The sequence below is a fragment of the Clinocottus analis genome, unplaced genomic scaffold, assembly GCF_023055335.1.
Source record: "Clinocottus analis isolate CAN_PGR_092001 unplaced genomic scaffold, fCliAna1.0.p SCAF_4, whole genome shotgun sequence".
NCBI classification, from domain to species: Eukaryota; Metazoa; Chordata; class Actinopteri; order Perciformes; family Cottidae; genus Clinocottus; species Clinocottus analis.
Genome location: NW_027176153.1, coordinates 23,301,110 through 23,322,188, shown reverse-complemented (window position 1 = coordinate 23,322,188; position 21,079 = coordinate 23,301,110). Strand labels below are relative to the sequence as shown.

Here is a 21,079-nt window from a genome sequence, read left to right as displayed (position 1 = left end):
TTAAAAGCAGATTTAAAAACAGTGAAGAAAACATTAAAACAGTCAAGAAACAAAGAAAATGAATAAAAGCAATGCAGCAATTGAGTCTGGTTTAGACTCAATTGTTGCTATACAACTGCTAATATACAGATCTGATTATTAATAAGCTGTATTATTGTGTGTTTTTCTTGTGTAAAGTAATATCAGGCGATATCTACACATTCTTAGTTTACAAACCAACATGCAACAAATACATACTGTCATTTAAATTAATTTATTTGTTATCTATTATTACAATAATACAGTTTTACACCAGCAATTTCGCAAAAAAAAACAGATTATGTATTATAATTTAAGCGGAAACCCTTTTATACAGCAACCAATTGGCCAAAGCTTACACAGGAACTACAAAGTATACATGATATAAACATATAATTCTATTAAATGCATCGACCCCATGGTCACAGACACCCGATACAGATGTTATCACCGGTCTGGGCCTCACAGCAGTCTTGCTGCATCTCCAGTTGAGGCGGTTTCAGGAGGATGTTGTGTCGGGCAGGGATGTCATGTGGTCGCCTGGCAGAGACACAACGTAATGAAACCCAGTCAACGGAGGAGAAAATCAATGATCACTCCCAGCGTGAGAGCCACGCTGGCGGTCCACGTCCCCTTCAACACCCTCATTATCATTTCAATCAGCCCAGACGCCATTAGAAGTGAACAATAATGTAATACACACATAGGAAAGGACGAGGGCAACGTCTGCTGGGTCCATCCTGGAGGGGCGTAATAGAGGGGTAGTGATGCGGAGGTCAGAGGAGGCGTAATCCCCTTTGAAGTCGAGCGACGCTGGTGGTGGTGGTGGTGGTGGTGATGATGATGATGATGAAGGGAGCTGCCATCTGATGATGAACGAAGGAGCGTGACTGTGATGCCGGCTGGAGGAAGGTTGCATCGGATTGAAAAGCAGCAGCAGAGAGGAGACATTTTGTTTAAGGTTTGTGCAATTTAAAGCAGTGGTTCTCAGACTGTGGGGCGCGACCCTCTAGTGGGGCGCAGAGGTACTACAGGTGGGGCGCAGATCCTTTATTAATCCCACAGTGGGGGGATTATTCTCTGCATGTCACCATCCTTAGTAATGAAGGAGCTTTGTGCTGCTGTGAAGCTCTGGGGCTTCGGTGCCTTGCTCAAGGACACTTCAACATGAAACTATGGGGAGAAAACAGGGATCCAGCTCATCTTTTTTTGCACAAATATGAGTTATTTTTTGCACATGTATAACTTTATTTGCATTGTTTTAACAAAGTGATTGCACATGTTATTAGTTTTTGTCAGATGCAGCAATCTGGTTGACTTGAAAGGGATTTACATTTTCTTTAATCTATTCATTAAAAAAGCCAAAAGGAGGAGTCTCAACAAGTTGCACCATTTTGTTCCCATGTTGTTTTTGAACATTTTGCTTCCTCCAAAGTGGGACGTGACAGAAAAAGTTTGAGAACCACTGACTTAATGTCAACGCCTGACTCGACTTCTGCTCCTCCACCGTCCTCCATCCTCCACCAGAGCTGCTTTTAGCCTCCACCTGTTTCCCCCTCCACTTCCAATTTTCTCCTCTTTCAAAAGCAGCTGATTTCCTCACAGATAGCGTTTCCATCCTTTCCTCGCCTGCTTCCACTCGTCTCTTCTCTCTGACCCCGACGGGCCCGACTGTGCCGTATGCTAATAGCGCGCCGTTTCCACGACACAAGTACCAATTAAGGCGCTCGGGCCGCCTGCGTATACGTCTCGAAATCGCTTTTTTTTGTTGTCGTGTGTGTAATGTTTAATTAAGATGTGCGTCAATCCAAGCCCGCTCGCCGAGAGCCGTACAGGAACGCCGGCGCGCTGCCGATATTGACTCATCTGGGTAATGTGTGAAGAGAGAGAGAGAGAGAGAGAGAGCGCTCTCTCTTCTGGGACTCGTGTAGGCTGACGCTCCAGCGACTGAAAAGGTGAACGAGGTTTGAAAAGAGACGCGTTTAAAAGGGGTTTTGTTTCGTGTGATGTGAGAACGACGTAGGTTTATTTTAGCACACTTTCACAATTGCCTTTCGCGACAAGGTAACCGCTTCTGACAAGGCATTGAACGCACCGCACGCCACGGCGTCACCCACATGTTCCCTCGAAGCAGATGTGCGTCTCTAACGCGAGGTGGTTTTCGCGTTAGCATTTGTTGCGGCTCGCTACACGACGACGTACTTTTTTGCAAAGGCAGCTTTTGTGTGTAATCCAGATTGTGTGTGATTTGTGTTCCTCCAGAGTGGCGCCAGGGGCGAATGGCTCGCGTGGTGCTGCAGGACGAAGACATCACCACCAAGATCGAGAACGACTGGAAGAGGCTCAACACTCTGATGCACTATCAGGTAAACACGCGCCGAGGCTTTCCGGTACAACTTCAAGCTCATTTCAGTCCGATTTCTGCTGCGACTCTTATTATGGAAATTTTACCACGTACCCAATGCAAAACTTTGATGCCCCCCCTCCCCTCTCCCAAGACTTTTTAGGCAGACAATTTTCCGCTGCTCATTTGCATGCCCTTGCTCGGTGTAATCCAAGCGACAGAGTAGAGGACAATTACTGTACAGGTGGCAGGAGAGATGAACTCTCAGCATCTCAGCTGACACTCCTCTCCTCCTCCCTGGAGAGAGGAAGCTGCATCGCTCTCTCTTTCTCTCTCTTTCTCCCTCTCTCTCTCTCTCTCTCTGCCCCGTTGACTCCGACGCCGGCAACAATTAGACCCGCTGTGACTGCCTGCTTCTGTCTCTTCACATGTAGAACCTCAAATTTACGCCGGGCAATCTTCGGGCCCATGGGGGCTTATACCTGCTCCTGTTCCCCCCTCCTCCTCCCTCCATCCTCCTTGTTTAACGGAGAGGAAAGTGGAAGGCTAAAGAGGAGGGGAAACAACTTTTTAGTTCTGCATTTTTCAGGACAATTTATGGCTGCCGAGGCGGGGGAGTTAGAGGAAGCCAGAGTGAGATAATAACGAGAAATTAAAAAAAAAAAAAAAAAAAGGAATAAAAAAAGCCGGCCTTTCGCAGCAGGTCATGAATCTTTCGCAGTGCATGCTCAGCCAGCTCTCATTAGTCAACCAGTAGGAGGGATTGGGGGGGGGGGGACCATCTGCTTAAAGACTGCATGAGGCTCGGTTCTGGGCTACCTGGTTAAGAGCAAAGGCCGGGACTGAGATACCTGGTGCCGTGCAGGTCCAAGGTACGCAGCTCCGTGCAGGAGCAGAAAATAGAGACGAGGTCCGGGTGAAGCTCAAGCTCTCCCTCCCGCTGGGGGTCAGTCTGAGCAGAGTAAGCAGAATAATGTAACAGCTGTAGGAGTCATTAGAAGAAGGGACACATCAGAGTGTCCTTCACCAAGGACTTGGCACCTCGCAGCATCTTTCCCTCCTTTCATTGTCTCCACGTTGTGTTTACATTTGTCCCGACCCACTTAACATGTTTTCCTTCTCGCCCACTGCATTTCCTTTCGCCTTAATATCCTCTCTCTCTTGGTCTGAGCACCTCTTCTCTGGTCCCTGCAGTGCTTTAGTGCAATATGTTCCACCTCCACACCATAATGGGCTTCTCTGTTGTTTGTTTTTTTGTGCGACCCTCTTGCATCGCAGTCTGTCTGCCATCGTTAGCCAAGCGAGACGCTAAAGGGGAACACGGTAACACGCGTGTCGCCGCTTGGCTCATCCGTTCGCTCAATAGCAGATCTAAAGGACTCCTATTGATCACGCATCTGAGGTTCCCCCCCCGTGCAGAACATGAGGCCCGACACTGAGAAACGAGAAGATGCAAAGGCGGAGCAACGTGGGAACGAGAGAAGAAGAAGAAGAAGAAGAAGAAGAAGAAGAAGAAGAAGGGCGGGAGCACCGAGGAACAGGACAGTTGGCGGCAGGAGAGATGAGAGTCGGACGGGACGACAGAGACGCTTGTGCATCGTTACTGGTTTTGATGAGCTTGGCAATGGCCGGCAATGTGGGAGCTGGTCTTCGTTTTTGCATCACACACACACACAACAAGCATTGGCAGTTGCGACAGCACATCTGGCTGCCGATCACAACAAGAGAGCGCAGCTCATTAAGGCCTCGCGTGAGTGGAAAGCTTGAAGAAAATGGGGAAAAAGGTAAAGAGGACGTTTTGAAACGAGGTCTGAAACATGCAGGACGACACCGAGAGCGTCACCTCGCTTCATCCTCCCACAGAAGACACACGGGGGAGTTTCAGGAGACTCCCATCGGGGATTTACCCTGCCGCATGGGACATAATGGTTTACATAACCCGGAGATGGAAAGGTGCACCTTCCCAGCTGCCGGTGACACTGAAGCGAAACATGAATGCACACATTTAAAATAAGAATCTTTATCCAACCCCCTTCACACTTGCTCTATTTCAGTGTTTTTGACAGTCTTTGTGCAGAGATAAAGATAGTGACATGTGCACACACACACACACACACACACACGCAGCACATGCTTCTACACAGACAACGCGGGAGTCGAGATAAAAGATCCATGAGATTGGAGAGTTTTGGGCTGATTGCTGATTTGGATCTTTTTGTTGTTTTAATCTTCCAACGCCGTCAAAGGAAAGTGTTCCATCACACCTTCTCTCTTCTCCGCCTCCCCTCCCTCCTCGTCTCTGTCATCCTGTGACGGGTTTGTGCAAACCTTTCTCCTGCTCCGGCCATCTCGTTTCACCGTCCTGGTAAAACAGGACGTCTATAATGAAGTGAAGTTGACGGACTGTTAAAAAAAAACATGGCCTGCAGGCCCTGCGTCCTCTTCACCGGGCAGAGCGGGGAGCAATTACATTGATGATGTTTGACAAAGTGTTGATTCGCGGCAGGTGGACTGCGGCTTTTCAGCGGCGTGTTAATATTTGCTCTATGCAAACACGTGACAGCACAGGGCTGACTGCTACTTCTGAAACTGCGTCAAATAAAGTCCGTTTGGAAACTTCCATCCCCGGCCGCCGGGTGACCTCTGCCCGTCCTCTTGTCTGCGGTGAAGGAACAGGAAGAGCAGACAGTGATGACCGCCAGCGAGATACTGTTTCCAACCTTCCAGACATCACTTAGGGCATTTTTTCTGTTTTTTTTGGGGCTATTCTGAACGGCCCCAAGACACCACGGATACTACTACATCCATATCTGCTCATAAATCTAATCCAGTGTCTGTCTTTGCCCCTCATTGTCAATCTGAATGCATATCCCAGTCAGCTGCTAATGCAATGCTGCAGGAAGCAGATATTTCACCAGGTTATAAACAAACTACACCACTGTGTCCAGTGTTTTTTTAAAGACGCATAAAAGCTTCAAACTTCATTCTACTGATGTGTTTTATAAAAATGTCAAAACCTCTGAAGATTGAGCTACCCACATACCTTATTTCAGGCATCTGACCAAAAACCCAGTAGAAAAAAAAACACATTCATTTTAAGGTGAGGGAATTGGATGATTGCAGAAACATTCACTCATTTCGGCGTTTTTGCGACTCCTTCCTGCGGGAATCTTTTTCTGAAGGTTTTATATTGAGGAAATATTTGAAGAATAGTGTTTCAGAAAAAAGGAGAAGACATATTTGATTAATCCTGCCCTGGTGCCTCTGCACCCAAAGCCATATCTTCAATAGCAACAACTGTAGTATTTATAAAACCTTCAATGACACATCCTATTGATTAAAAACCCAATTTAAATTCCATTAAATAGCCGGCAGACTTCGTTTTTCGAGAGTTAAATTCACACATAACCTAAAAGAAATACCTGAAATTGCACGGGCACATACTGTAGACACACAGGTTGTGTGTTTTCCGAGCGACCGGGCGGCGTGGACAGGTGAGATAAGCATCGTGACCTCGGGGCTCGCGTCCAGCTGGGATGGGACACCGAGGTGGAACGGAGGCTGTAGGACCGAGGCTGTGGTTTAGTGTGGCGAGGAAGAGGGTTGGGGGGGTTGAGAGAAGAAAGATGGAGGCTGACCACACTCTGCCGTCTGGTCGGGCCCTGCGCTGTCTTAATGGAAGGTCTTATCACAGGCAGGGGGCCCGCTGCCCTTATCACACCTGCCCCACTATCAGCCCCACACTGGATTATCCCTGAAGGGCGAATCTGCACGCCTTCAATCATTTACTCTATCGCGAGGACCCATCTCTGCTGCTGTATCCTCTCTGTCAGCCTTGAAAAGAAAAAAAAAGCAGAGAGAAAGAGATGGAGGGAGGCATAAATGGAAAGGGAGGGAGGGAGGGAGGGGAGAAGCTATTTCATGCTGCCCAGAGAAAATGTATTGCATGAATAGTAGGTGGAACTGTTTGTGTATCAGAGTTCGTCCGTGCATCATTAGTCTAGAGGAGACTATACGGTATGGAGATACTTTAGAAATGAGCTCTGGGGAAGTGGAGATGAATGAGACGGAGGTGAGGTGGGAGGCAGACGGGTCAAAGGTGCCAGTCGTGGTCTCAGAAAGACCATTTTTCATTTCCCTCCAAGAAGCCGGGGAAACCCAGAGTTGCATCTTTATATATATATATATATGACAGGATTTCTCCAGATTTCATTTCCACTTTCAAGCGTCTTTTCCTGCGAGGACGGCAGAGAGGCCAGATGGCGACTTCAACCAATAGCGCAGCCGAGATTAGTTTGGGAAGAAGAGTGGAGGAAGAAGAAAAAGGGGTGAGGGGAGGATGGGAGAGCAAAGGGCGACTCTGTAAATGCTCGTCCCAACATCCACCAGCTTATGGGAATGAGCGCCGTCCCTCTCAAGCAAATGAAAAGAAAATCATTTCTGTGTTTCTATAGATTCTTTGAGGTTTTCCTTTTGGCGTCTGGCATTTGCCTTTTTGTTTATTTTCTTCACTGGAGGCTCGTCGGTTGTTGTTTTTTCCTCTTCAGCGGGTCTGAAAGCAGCGATACGTCCTCGGGGTGGGCGGTAAATGCCAGCCAACAAGCTGTTTCGTTGTCTCGGCTTTCAGAGAAGAACCACAAGTTTTGTTTGCTATGTTTTTACATTTTTAGAAAACAGGGTTGTTGTTTTTTTTTTTGGTGTGGTTTATTTTAAAAAATGTATTAAAGCTAAACTGCCATCTGATGAATAATTGACGACACTGTAAAGACTGATGAAGGATCTCTGCTAAGAAGCGACTCAAAAACAGTTTTAAAAACCGTCTTTTTTTAAATGTCTTTTTCGCCCGTTTAGCTAAAATGACATCACACAGGGCCAAGAGCCCTTTGTAAATATAAACCACAGGGGGGCGGATGAACAATGCACACCCAGCGTCTCGTCTATTGTTCATGACACACCATCTTTTACACAGCTGCTGCTTTTTTCGTCTTTCTCTTTGACTCCGTGCTGCTCTAATGCTATTATTATACCTGCGCACCCCGTTTTCTTTCAGGGTGCAAAGTGTGCACGAGATGTGACATTCAGCATCTTTGTCTCTCGCTCTCTCTCTCCCCTCTCTCTCTCTCTTTCACTCCCTCTTAGCGTCTTATCCCTGTTCCAAAGCTTACATCATGTCTCTGATGTTTGTGAAGGGGATGACAATGACAGTCATGTTGAGTACAGCCGTCATGCAGTCGCAGCACTCGGCTCTGCAGAAAGAAAAAGCCACGGGGCCGCGGTGGAGAACAGCAGGGAGCGCAGATATGACAGGAAGGGATGGGTTGCGCGGGGCGTTTGGGATGTGTTCTGTTTACGGGATTATTCACTAAGGGCCTCGCATTCCTTCGTGTAATCTCAACCTTTAACTGTGACTGTTTGCAGGGAAGTCGACGTCAGAGTTAATACCCGTACTCTGTGCTAATTCAAATATGTTACCAGCAGATTCATGTTACATGTTAGGGGGGGAATCACGATTCGATTTTAATCGCGATACTCAAGTTTCGATTCGATATTATCACGATACTGCGATATATTAAATATCGCGATTTATTCCCCTTTTTCCAACCGCAAAATTGTCTCCAAAGGAAAAATGTATTGCAGCAAAAAGCTAAAAAAGCATTTGATTTTATTATTCGAATCAATTATTCACAATTGATTTAATAAAAGGTTGTGTATCGATACAATATCGCCACGCAAAATATCGCGATACTGTGCCGTATCGTGTTTTTTTTACCCCTCACCTTCTCTTCACACAGGTGTCAGACCGCTGCGTTGTGGCGTTGGTGCCCAAACAGACCTCATCGTACAACATCCCGTCCTCGGCCAGCATATCCCGCACCTCCATCAGCCGATACGGTGAGTCAGTCCACCGGATCGCTCTCTTCCACGCCCTCGTTGTGACCTTGGATACATTCTTAGCAAAATGCTAATGCTAATCAACAGTTAATTCCATGCAAATGTAATCCTGTTGCTCTGGTTGCCTCACAGGCGCATCAAACTATTTTTATATGGGCTGTTTCAGATGTGAACAAAGCCTTTTTCCCCCCCGAAGCCGCGGTCAGCTCTGTTTGGAGCAGCTTTTCTTCCTGCTGCAGAGGAGCTTGTTTGTTTGTTTGGTTTGTTTTGCAGCTCTTTTCTCTCTCCAACTGTGTGTGCTGCAGTTTGCTTTTGCAGTTCGGGGCCAAACTCAGTTGGATGGTAGAGTGATGGAGAGACTATAGAGAGAGAGAGAGAAAGCGTAGAAGCAGAGAGGAGAGGGAGAGATATAGCCATTGTTTTGATTTTTAAAGCCGTGATATTATTGTAATGTCCATGCAGGGCCACGACAGTCTGCACACTTGCACCCGTTTGTAGTTTTTGTGCCGCCGAGTGCTAAATGTGGCCCCACGCCAGACACACACACAGCAGCACGAGGCAACTTGTGATTGCTAATTATTCTGTGTGAATGATACTTCACAGAAACAAAAACAAAAAAAAAGATAAGTGAGCGTGGCCAATTATCAGGATTGGAGATAGAAAGTGAAAGCTGCCTCACGCTGAAAGTGAAGTGCAAATCCTTTCAAGCGCTCGCACGTCTTATGTAGGATTGTATACCTGTGAATACGTTGTGTGTCCTTCAGTGGATGTGTTTTAAAATAATGTGGAAGATCACAGTGTGTAAGACCAACGTCATGTAAATAATGCAGGTTTTTTTCATCCCACAACTCCTGAATGCATCATCCTCCACACGGGAGTTCCTCACCTCTAGAACAAAATATAAACCCTTTAATAACTAAATAACAGCAGACGTTTATGTGCACGAATTAGAGGGAAACGTCTGTGTTTATCACCAAATTAACAAAGATTTGTTAACAGCTATTCCTCAATGAAATAAATACACTGATACTGCAGGGAGGAGGAGTAAGCAGCGTTAATGAAGGGGGACTTTTATTGTGAAGAATTTATAGGAAATTAAGTATTTATCACCAAATAAGCAGAGTTTGTTAGCGGCTAATCTAATATATCAAATACTGGAGGAAGAGTAAGCAGCGCTAATGAAGGGGGACTTTTATTGGGAAGAATTTATCGGACATTTTATGGGTTTAATCCGATTACTATCCGATACGGCAGCTCGTATCGAGGTGCAGGTGTGGACACGCGGCCGAGTCACAAAAGTGGCATTGAAAAGACGAGTGTAGCCGCGTCCTGAGCCGCGAGGGATATGTTAATCCGTCAATGAAATTGCGATGAGCTGCTGCGGCTGGCGGCCGCAGTCTCTCTCTTTGCATTCTGTCTCTTAATTTTTGACTTTGTGTGCGTGCGAGCGCTCAATCACCGGCGTCGGACGTGCGCGGCATAGAAAAAAAAAAGGCTCTGCTGACGCCTGCCCGTCGTCCCTCATCAATCACGGGCGTCGGCAGAGCGGGCGCAGCTGCACCTCGACACCTGCTGATGGATTCATACCAATTTCACGTTCAACACTTAGCATTTTGACTCAATTTACAGCCCCGCGGTCCCACCTTCCCCTTTCCTCGAGCCTCAAAACCTGCCACAACATACTCCCCTCGTGTCTGAATACCTGGAAGGATGGAGGGGGGAGGGAGGGGCGGGATGAGGAAATAGCAGTAAAAACCAGTGGCTGGATTAAGATGGGATTTGGGACCTCAAATCCACCCTGCACACAAGCACATATATCCCGCCCTCCTATCTCAAGGCCCCCTGGTCCCCAGTGGCCCCTGCAGAGGCGCAGGTTGGTATTATCTGAAAGGTATAAGTGGCTGTATCCGCAGCAAAAAAAAAAAAAGAAGCTTTGTTGTTCAGCTTGGCCTTTGAAGCCAGGTCAGATTCCTCATCGAGATCTCCTCAGATCCTGAATCTCCAGAGGAGTGCGCCGTCGGGGGGAGTAGATGTCGACCAATTAGAGGGAACTGAAACCAGCATCATTCAGAGCGAGGAGGCAAGGAGTCCAAGAGCAGAGAGGAGGGCGGTGTGCCGTCTGGAGGAAGGAAGGGTGGCTTCGCCGCATGCTTAACGAATTAGGGATCTTTTGAGGCATTGATTAGGAGTGTGACAAGGACGTTTTCAACATGGCGTTTGGTACACTGTGGCCAATTATGAGTGCCTTTTTAAAAAAAAAAAAAAAAAGAGCCAGACACTACTGTGTCTCTGTCGGCGAGGCAGGGATTATATAGAGAAAAATGTGTCTGGAAAGTGAAACAAAAAGCGTAAAAACAAGGAATCAAAGTGTAAATATGAAGCATTTTGTAAACTGAACGCTGTACGTAGCATAAAGATAAATGTGTGGCGTGGATTCAAGAAGGCCACTACCGATGCAATGGCAGGTGCCACAACCTCCCCTCCCATTCGTCACGTTGCTTTTCTATGAAATCATCCACACGCAGCAATTTCCTCTGCGGCTTCAGGGCTTTTCACACCAGGGACGTTTTGTTTTTTTGTTCATAACCTGCACGACAGTATATTGTTTTGGAACTGAGTACTTTTGCACAGAATATGTGCAGTGATGTCATTTTTTTTCTCTCCAAGCAAGGTCGATTTTTTCGAGCGTTTGTAAACGCATTGACCGATCGCGTCGTGTGGAACAGAAATATTCAATAAGTGTACAAGAGCACGGGGGCTACGTGGTCCGACCCGAAGCGGCAAATGTCCTTACCCTCACAAACTAGACAAAGTACCGGATCCACTCTGTTAGCGCCGACCTTTCACAATAAAAGCCCGATACATACACAGTCACTGTTTACCCAGAGCACTTGGCTTTCAAAATACTCAATAAAATTGCTTACAGTAGCTTAAGTTATACAACAATTTACCTCAGACAGACTGCCAGACTCTGCTCTGGCTCAATGGGATCCGAGTAGTTTGTCCTCATGCCTGTGCAAATCTATTAAAACTCGTTAAAACTTCCAGTATGCATGCACAAATATTCACAGCCATGTAGTCCACATGCTTGTGTTATTTATGCATCCCTCCCGCGGTGTGTGAAGTTACAAAGGCGCAATAGAAACGAGAGAGAGGCTTTGTTTTTTAGGATTACTGACAATCGACAATGCTTTTTCTTTTTCCCGCTGGGCAGACTCTTCTTTCCGCTACACCGGCAGCCCCGACAGCCTCCGCTCACGCGCTCCCATGATCACCCCCGATCTGGAAAGCGGCGTGAAGGTGTGGCACCTGGTGAAGAACCACGAACACGGCGACCAGAAGGAAGGCGACCGCGGGAGCAAGATGGTCTCTGAGATCTATCTGACCCGGCTGCTAGCTACCAAGGTAAGACACGCTACCGATACGCCAACACCAGCGGCTCTCAAGTGTCACGCGCTGACCGGGACTGTCACTCATGTCCGTCTTAAGTCCCGCCCCCTCCAGCCACACATCGTATTTCTCACGCAGGAAAAAAAAAAACTCAAGGCTATTTAAGTCTTTCTTCCAAACTTGACAGCTCAGTCAACATTAGCACGTAGCATAAGTTAGCGTTGGTTTTGTTCACACAAACTTGTTCACGTTCTCGGTGTCCTCTCCTCTTCCCATGCAGGGTACTTTACAAAAATTCGTCGACGACCTCTTCGAGACGTTGTTCAGCACGGTTCACCGAGGGAGCACGCTTCCCCTCGCCATCAAGTACATGTTCGACTTCCTGGACGAGCAGGCGGACAAACACGGCATCCACGACACGGACGTCCGTCACACGTGGAAAAGCAACTGGTACGAGCCTCTTTCTTTTGTTTTCACGCGCAGCGTGTCCTCATCCTTAAGCTCTTCCCTTGTACTCATTCTCTTTGTCTCCGTCTTCCAGCCTTCCTTTGCGTTTCTGGGTGAACGTGATCAAGAACCCGCAGTTCGTGTTCGACATCCACAAGAGCAGCATCACGGACGCCTGCCTGTCCGTCGTCGCGCAGACCTTCATGGATTCTTGCTCCACTTCGGAGCACCGCCTGGGCAAAGACTCTCCGTCCAATAAGCTCCTCTACGCTAAAGATATCCCGAATTACAAGAGCTGGGTAGAAAGGTACAAGCTTCACACGGCCCCCTCTATCACATCTTTTTTTGTATCCTCTTAGATATTCTGGGGGATTGACTCATAATTCTCTTTCTTCCTGCCCACACTTCCCATTCAGATTATGTAAAAGCCTTTTGTCAGCGTCTATTCCCGGACGTACAAATGATATTATGGCTATAGAAATCATTTGAGTGCCTGCGAGTGATGCCAAGTGCTGCCCCGCCTTTTGTCTGCGTCCTCAGGTACTACGCCGACATCAACCGGCTGCCGGCCATCAGCGACCAGGACATGAACGCCTATCTGGCCGAACAGGCCAGACTCCACTCCACAGAGTTCAACATGCTCAGCGCGCTCAATGAGATCTACTCGTACATCAGCAAGTACAGCGAGGAGGTGAGCGATGCTCACACACACGTGTAAGGCCGCATCAGGCCGGACTAACACATTGCTTTTAGCAAATAAACTTGTAGTGTATGGTCTCGGACTTTAACTGATTTTTTTTTTTTTAAATGTGTTTATTCTTCACAAAAAACTAACTTTATTACTAAAAACCAACGCAAGAACTTGTTCCTCCTCATGGGAGCGTTAAACCGTTTCTTAAACAGTCCAAATTGACCGTTATAAACTTAGTTTTTAGCCGTTAAAACGGCGCACTACGACTTCCGGTTTAACCGTATTTTTCTCCTTCAAAATAAAAGCACCTTACAACAAAACGTGAAAGCAAATACATTTTGCTTACAGCAGACCAAAACATGCAACAAAAAACAACACAATTGATTGGCAAACAGTTTATAACTAAAGCACACATGGAGTTACTTACAAAACTCACAGATTAATGTTTTTACTGAATGTACCAGTGACTTACAAAAAAGAAATTACAATTCAAAATGCAGCAAAAATATTGGGCAAAATCAAACAGGAATTAATATTCCTATATATATATATATATATATATATATATAGGAATTAATATTCCTATATATATATATATATATATATAGGAATTAATATTCCTATATATATATATATAGGAATTAATATTCCTATATATATATATATAGGAATTAATATTCCTATATATATATATAGGAATTAATATTCCTATATATATATATAGGAATTAATATTCCTATATATATATATAGGAATTAATATTCCTATATATATATATAGGAATTAATATTCCTATATATATATATATAGGAATTAATATTCCTATATATATATATAGGAATTAATATTCCTATATATATATATAGGAATTAATATTCCTATATATATATATAGGAATTAATATTCCTATATATATATATAGGAATTAATATTCCTATATATATATATATATATATATATATATATATATATATATATATATATATATATATATATATATATATATATATTTTATTTTTTTATTTTATTTTTTTCCCTATCACAACTTTTCATTTAAACACTGGGATTATTTAATTATATTTATATTTCCACACTATATATATCCCAGTGAAAGAAAAGTTGTGGTGGTGGAAATAATCTCAGTGACAACTAAATAACTGAATCATAGACATAAAACTGATGGTGAAAAATCACACGAGCGCATTGGCTGAAAATAAACATAACTTGTAACTATTTACACCAAGCAAACAGAGGATGGGAAATGTTTTTCCCCAATTAAATGTGACATTTAGCTCTGTGTTCATCTGTATCAGCAGCATCTCCACCTGCTTTGAGCTTCTGCTGCGCTATTCTGCTCAGCTTCTCCATGTCCTCCCTCTCTCGTCTTTATATTAGTATAATTGTAATAAATGTATGTAAAAGAACGTTTTGACGCCATTATTTCCGCGCAGCATAATGTCCTTTCGGAGCTCGGTTGATCTCCGATAAATCCCTTCCTCTCTCTGAACCACACGAGCACCTTCGCTTGCAGGTTTTTTTTCACCTGGAGGGCAGTCCCGGGCGTTGATTGCATAATGAGCTGCTGCCTTGGAAAAATCAGCTGCTAATTACCGGCAGATTGCCAGCGCAAATTGAACAAAAGGCGTGCGGCAAATTTGCCCCGCGCCTTTTAATATACGTTTATCTTGCCCTCGGTGTGCTCTCGGACTATTCATAACTGGCGAAAAGGTTAGTGAGGTCAGCTCGGTCTTCAGTAGACTTTCCCCCCTCGAAGCCTGGAGGTCTAGAGAGACCTGCGCTTAACAAGCCAGTGTGTCTGATCTCAGACAGTAAATGTCTACACGCTCTCAGCATGCTGCTCTGTCCTTTCGTCTGCGCTGAGTTAGAGTGCACTATCTGTTATGGCTCTCATGAGCCGAACACACACACACACACACACAGACACACACCGTCAGATCACAGGAAGCGTTAAAAAAAGGAGGGAGGAAGATAGGGAAGGAGGAGAAATTGCATTTATGGAGACATTCTGCTTCTAATGTCAGCTCCTCCTCTGGGAAGCATTAGCCTGACCTTTATGTTGGACCACACTATCTCTCTCTCTCTCTTTCTATCTCTTATTTTCTCTCTGGCCTGTACTTTACATTCCTTTTTTTTTTTTTTTTTTACCTATTATCCAGTCAGCGTCCCCTCTTTGCTCTCCACCAAACTCACACAACCTACTTTTAGCCGCCGCTGCAGTTGTAGCTGTCTGACGCGCACATGCGTCGACACACACGCAAACTCCACGCATGTGGTCTGCGCACACGTGACCCATCATCAATCCTGCAGTATATCTGCTCGTCTCCCCGAGCGCAGTGTGTAAAAAAAAAACCTCGCTTCGCATTAACGGTTCTTCGCTCCAACTCGGCCCTTCACAAAGGGCTGACCGGGCCACTTCAATGGATTTGGGGAGCTGCACCTGCATACTGTGCTGCAGATTAATAATAGATTACTATCGGGGCCCGATGAGGATGAGGAGAAGGAGGAGGAGGAGGAGGAACCGCTCTTCCTGTCGCTGCCAGCCTTTAAGAGCACTTAAGCAGATGAGTGGAAGACTGTAGGCGTTTTTTTTTGTGTGTTTTTTTTTACGGCTGCTGCGTTCTGCAACTGGACAGCCAGCGAGCAAAAGGTTTGCCATGCGAAGCGAAAAGAAAATGGAATAAAAAAAAGGAAACAAGAATGTTGCTGACATGTTTTTCCAGATAACAAGCAGTCAACTTTTTACTGCATATAAGGGGGCGGAGCTTCTGAGCTTCGTCAAAAAACAAACCTCTGATTACACAAACGTGACATTTAGGCCTTGAGATCGTGCAATTTTAAAAATAGACACCGCACTGTGCATCTTTAGCGTGACAAAACGCTGGTACAAAGCAGATATTGTATTAATAACGACAATACATCATGGTGATATATAGGTCCCCGCCCCTCGCTGAGCCGCTGAGTGAATCAATAAACGAGTAAAAAAGCAGAAGAAAACGTCCGCGATTCATTTAAAGTTTGTTTCAACATGAATAAATGGTGCATTGTGGGTGACAGTTTTCCTCCCACATTCATTAATGATTCATCTCGTACCTTCAGAATATTTTTAATGACTTTGCATCAGAGAAGGGTCAATTAATAATTTTGTTTGAATCGTGAATTATTGAGCGGAACATTGCATTCCCGTCGAATGTAGTTTGATGTGAAAAAGATCCGCGGCGGCAAACTAGAATCCATATGTTGGGATAAAAGCTCAAACACGGATATCAAAGGCGATGACGACACGGCCCATATTGTAGTGTATTTTACTTTTTAGTACGTTTGTATTAAAGGCCTTCGCCATGTGTGTCGCTGCCACTCCGACACGGACGAATCCTGACAAGGCAGACACTCCACGAGAGACTGAAGAGGCGGAGATGTCTGAATCCCTTTTGAACCCGACTTGACAAATGCCAAATTTTTACAAGAAATGGGCTCAGAAGATAAAACGCGAAAGGCTAAAAAAAAAAAAAACGCAAATATTCTCCGATGTTGTCAGAGACAAAGGCGGTGATGTAATTCTTTTCTCTCTTTCATGTGACTTTCCGACGAGAACATGAAAGAACAGGTTCTCCTCTGTAGGGAAACACGCAGATTTCTATTAAATAGTATCGGCTCTAATTTAATAAACACATCATAACCAATAAGGATGCGGTCGCACGGTCTATTTTTATCCGTCGGGCTTTTTGGGCCGCCACATTTTCGGGATATCTCAGGAAACACCTCGAGTGAATTTCTTCAAATTTTGGCACAAACGTCCACTTTAACTCAAGGATGTTGTGGATCAAAGTGTCACTGTGACCTCAAAAAAACATGTGTTTGGCCATAATTGTGTGTGTCAAACAACAATAACTTCACGTCTTAAAACGAAAGTAACCTCAGTTCTATGAATCCTGGATGACCGCCATTTTTATAGAATTGCTTTTAAGTGATGTCGTCCTTTTCTGTTTTTTTCATTTAATGATCTATTATGCAGTTCTTTTGTATATTTTATATATTTGTTTGTTTTCTACTGTTCTTTTTTTTGGTTTGGTTGTGTTCAATGCTCTTATGGTATGGTCTTTTTTTGTTTGCCGCCATTCGGGTCGTGTTTATGCTTTTGCAAATCTGTGAAAGCACTTTATAAACTCTGTTTTTAAAAGTGCTAAGTTATTATTGTCTAATCGGTATAAAATGATAAAGTGATAACATTTTTGAACAGACGTGGACGTAAGTTGAAACTGGACCGGTCGGTCGAGGCTAACGGCAGCCAGGCGGCGTGATCGTAGCTTCATGGCCGGCGAGTTAAACCGTCGTCTTCTCTTCTCTCCAGATCACAGCGGCCCTGGAGCAGGACGAGCAGGCCAGGAAGCAGAGGTTGTCCTACAAGGTGGAGCAGCTCATCGCCGCCATGTCCCTCGAGAGCTGAGAGCGGCCGCCGCTCAAAGACAAAGAGGACGAGAGAGAGAGAGAGAGACAGCGAGAGAGGGAGAGAGAGAGAGAGAGACAAGGACCGCTGTCTCTACAGAGCCTCCCAAAAAAACGGTCCCGACTTAACTTACCTCTCATCGGGGGAGCGACGACCACGAACCCGACCCGGGACGTCTCTGCATCCAAAGCCGGACAGACGCACGACTGCTTTAGTTCGTCATTCTCTCACCTCCTTCCATGATGTCACCAGCTAAAGGCCCACAGGCTAAGATGGAGGACCTGCAGATGGAGCTAGTAGTGGCATCAACTGAGAAGGCAACAACATGGATTTTTTTTTTTCTCTCAGTTTGTATGGGTGTGTGTGTGTGTGTGTGTGTGCATGAATGTGTGTTTGTGTCATACTGAGGAAGATTCCTGCAAGACCGTGAGAGCAAATGGAGGAACAAATGTATTCCCAGAGTCAGAAACTCCCATTTGAGAAGTGAAATGGAGACACGAGAAGCAGAGGAGCAGAGCTCATGTTGGACAGCTGACTTGTTGGCATTCAGATTTTATTTTTGTACTTGTACATTTGAATATCATCAGTTACAGTTTAAAAAAAAAAAAAGGAGAAAATCCACCCAGGATTGCGTAATTTGTTGTTGTCACAAAGACTTGAGGAGTGCGACGCTGCCGTCGGCGCCGTGCGGTCCACGTCTTCTCTCACTCGTTCCCCCTCTTGGACTGATGCTTCGCTGGACTCGGGACAGAAACCTCTTCTTGTTTATCCGATCACAAGTGTACAGGAAACACACAAAACTTGTGCTCGTCATCAAAGAGTCGGCGGCTGAGCGGTCACGGCTTGAAACCTCAACGGAGATGAAGTCTAAAGTGTATTTAAGGAGACGACTTTAAATCAGCATCAATCTGGTGTCCGAGGCTCTCTCTCTTTTCTTTTTTTCCTTTCAGCAGTTATGTCATCCGTGTATGTATACCGACTGATACTGGCCAATCAGTGTATGTGAATGTACAAATGTTTTTTAGTTTGTTTTGTTTGTGTGTCTATTTGAGTCGCGCAAACAGAAAAGGGGGAGCTCAGTTGAACTGAGCTCCGTAGATATTTGCTCGTCAAGTGAACAACTCCATTTGTCTGTCCTGGCCCCAGCCCATCCAGCTGCTTCCCAAACTTTCTTCTTTTTTTTTAACCCTAAAATCACTTTTTCCCGCTCGAGGAGAGTGTTTAGCTAGCGTCTGCATCGCGGCCGCCGTGTGTGCAGCTAGTAGGAACCGGACGAGAGCGATTGGTCTCTCATTTATATAACCACAGTGTGTATCTCTTTGGGGGGACTTGATCGACTTTAGGTGTACTTTGCATGCATGCTGTCACACATCAGAAGTGTTCTAAGGGTCCATCTTTGATTTTTTTTTATTTATCAAGTGCCAATGAGTCACGCCAGGAAGTTTCTACCCGACCACCACAACCCTGTGTGTGTGTCCTCCTCACACACAGACGATAAGAAGTCTATCTCCGCGGGTTCAGTTTGAACAAGTGCCAAAAGATCCTGTTGTTTGGATAATTTGTGTCAAAAAATCGGTTTATGCTTTACAGAGGGAGCGTCGAGCCGCTTGAAGCCGAAGCTCGTATAACTGGAAATGTTTTTTGTGAAAGGTACGAAATGTGAGCAGGAGGAAATGGATCTGGGGGAAGAAAACATGTAAAAACATGAAGAGCGTTTCATGTCGGGTGGCGGCGTCTCCTCGACTTCAACCAAAACGTCTCAAAGTCAAAATGGCCGACGTGACCGTTCAGCCTTTCTAGCTGGATGACGACAAACTGTAGATTCCATCCTCTGGATACGTCATTTCATTTTGTTTTCCCGGGGGATATATTATGTTTGCTTGCTGTTTACATCAAGTACTTGAAAAATAGGTAGTATTAAAAGGTTTGCACAGTATACTGCACTTGTGTGTGTTGAGAGCATGATAAACACCAGTAGTGGGTGAAAAGGTGCTTCTTTTTTCTCCGTGGCCTTAGATACCCACCTGCTTAGTGTTTCCTGATCTTATTAGTCCTCGACTCGGGCACGGCCCTTTCACTTTCGGAGCCCAATAGTTGTTGTTGTCTTTTTTTTTTTCCAGTGATACCCAGCACCGCTCACTCTGCCGAGAACTGAGTCTTAGCGAGATAAAGAAAAAAGGAAAAAGGTGAAGAGGCTACAGCCGGGCTCGGGCAGACATTGCCTCGCTCAGCACTCGGCTCGCCTGAGCTGTTTGAAGAGAAGTGTTGAGAAATGAGGAGAGAGGGAGAGGGAGAGAGGTGGAAAGAGAGAGAGAGAGAGAGAGAGAACCCCTTTAGCTCTAGTTTCCTGCTCCGGCTTTGAAGCTGCTCTTTGATCTGAGTCAGTTGTGTGCACAGTGCGATCAGAAGATGGAAAGAAGAAGAAGAAAAACATCAAACTAACATGCAAGGAGAAATGTAGGATGAGGTGATGATTGACATGTCATGACTGTGTCTGGCCAGTAGGGGCAGAAGAAGGAAGGAGGAGTTGAAAAGGCACCTTCTCGCTCCCTAACCTCCTTATAAACTACACTAGGTACACAGCGGCGCAAATATACACAGTACACACACAAAACGAGCTTCTTCCTTTTGATTACGGTGTCTTCCCAATTTCAGCGTATAGAATTGTATCCTCCTCATACCTCACATTGCTTGTATGGAGTAATGCTTTTTATCATTTTTAACAGGACCTAAATGCCTTTTTCCTTTTTGCAAGGGATGAAAAAAGTATGTTTATTACAGTATTTCCAACCCTTACATGAGCTCCCCCCACCTATATTCATAATTGTGACGAATCAGAGGCACACAAATTGGTTGAAAGTGGCTTTGATTCTTTTCCTCTCAGAGATCATTCATATCAGGATGTTTCCTGTTGTCTCGTGTGAGATCCTCGCATGCATTTTTTAAAATTCTGCTTCGGTATTCCATATCGATCCACGCCATCGTTAGTCTCGCCCGTCTGTAAACATCTTGCATCACAGCTGAATGCACCTTTTTTGTTTGTGTGAAAGAGATTTTTTGTTGTTGTTGTTGCTTTGTTACCAGGTATAGCTTCGAGTCCATGCTGTACACTCATTTCTGAGAACGTTTTACATTTTTGTTTGGAATTGAAAAGAGCAAAAAAATTGTATAATCTTTCTGCGGCGCAGAATCCCAATTGACTGCCAGTTGTGTGAGTTCTGGATGGATTGTCATGAATAAACACAACCTCTTTTCAAGCGCGAGCTAATTGAAGATGCTTTTGCACTTTCGTCGCTCTCGGTGTGATGTGTTGCCGAGAAGACGGCGTTGTGGTTTTTTAGACTGGCACGTGTTATCCTTCTACAAAACAAAGCATTTAATCAGGTTTTTTGGTTTGCTTCGTGGCGTCGGACAGAGGAATTTAAAACCCTGATCAATGTATTACTCTCAAGTCGAAATATCACAAAGTATAAAACGAGTATCCTTCCATTTTACACACATTGTAAACAAACCCTTTGTAGACACTGGAGTTCTGTAAAATAGTAATTACTGGCGATGACGATGATGATGATAATAATAATGGCTGTCTGTTCTTCTTGTTTTATAAAAGTGTTGTGAAAATTGTAAGAAACTTAAAGTATTTAAAAAAGGTTGTTCTCTTGTTTTTTTATTTGCTTTGATTTTGTTATGATAATATATTATTGTGTACCTATTGTAAATATGAAGCACACCTATTTTGCAAGCCAAGGATTCAATTTGTACTGTTGTTATATATAAATAAACTTTGCTGGTTAAAAAATTGCATAGAGCCGAAATCCGCATTCGTGTCTTT

The 21,079-nt window shown here is 44.7% G+C and overlaps 1 protein-coding gene across 1 annotated transcript in view; it reads left to right on the top strand.

Annotated features, from left to right (window-relative positions):
- plxna2 (plexin A2) overlaps positions 1-21,053 on the top strand; it is a 184,646-nt gene extending 163,593 nt beyond the window's left edge. Inside the window, exons 27-33 of the mRNA XM_068597285.1 lie at positions 2,281-2,384; positions 8,155-8,254; positions 11,469-11,659; positions 11,925-12,094; positions 12,186-12,398; positions 12,632-12,782; positions 17,152-21,053. Of these exons, the coding sequence (XP_068453386.1) occupies positions 2,281-2,384; positions 8,155-8,254; positions 11,469-11,659; positions 11,925-12,094; positions 12,186-12,398; positions 12,632-12,782; positions 17,152-17,247 (1,025 nt within the window). The 3' untranslated portion in view covers positions 17,248-21,053. The remainder of the gene's footprint in view (positions 1-2,280; positions 2,385-8,154; positions 8,255-11,468; positions 11,660-11,924; positions 12,095-12,185; positions 12,399-12,631; positions 12,783-17,151) is intronic.
- Positions 21,054-21,079: the final 26 nt, after the last annotated feature.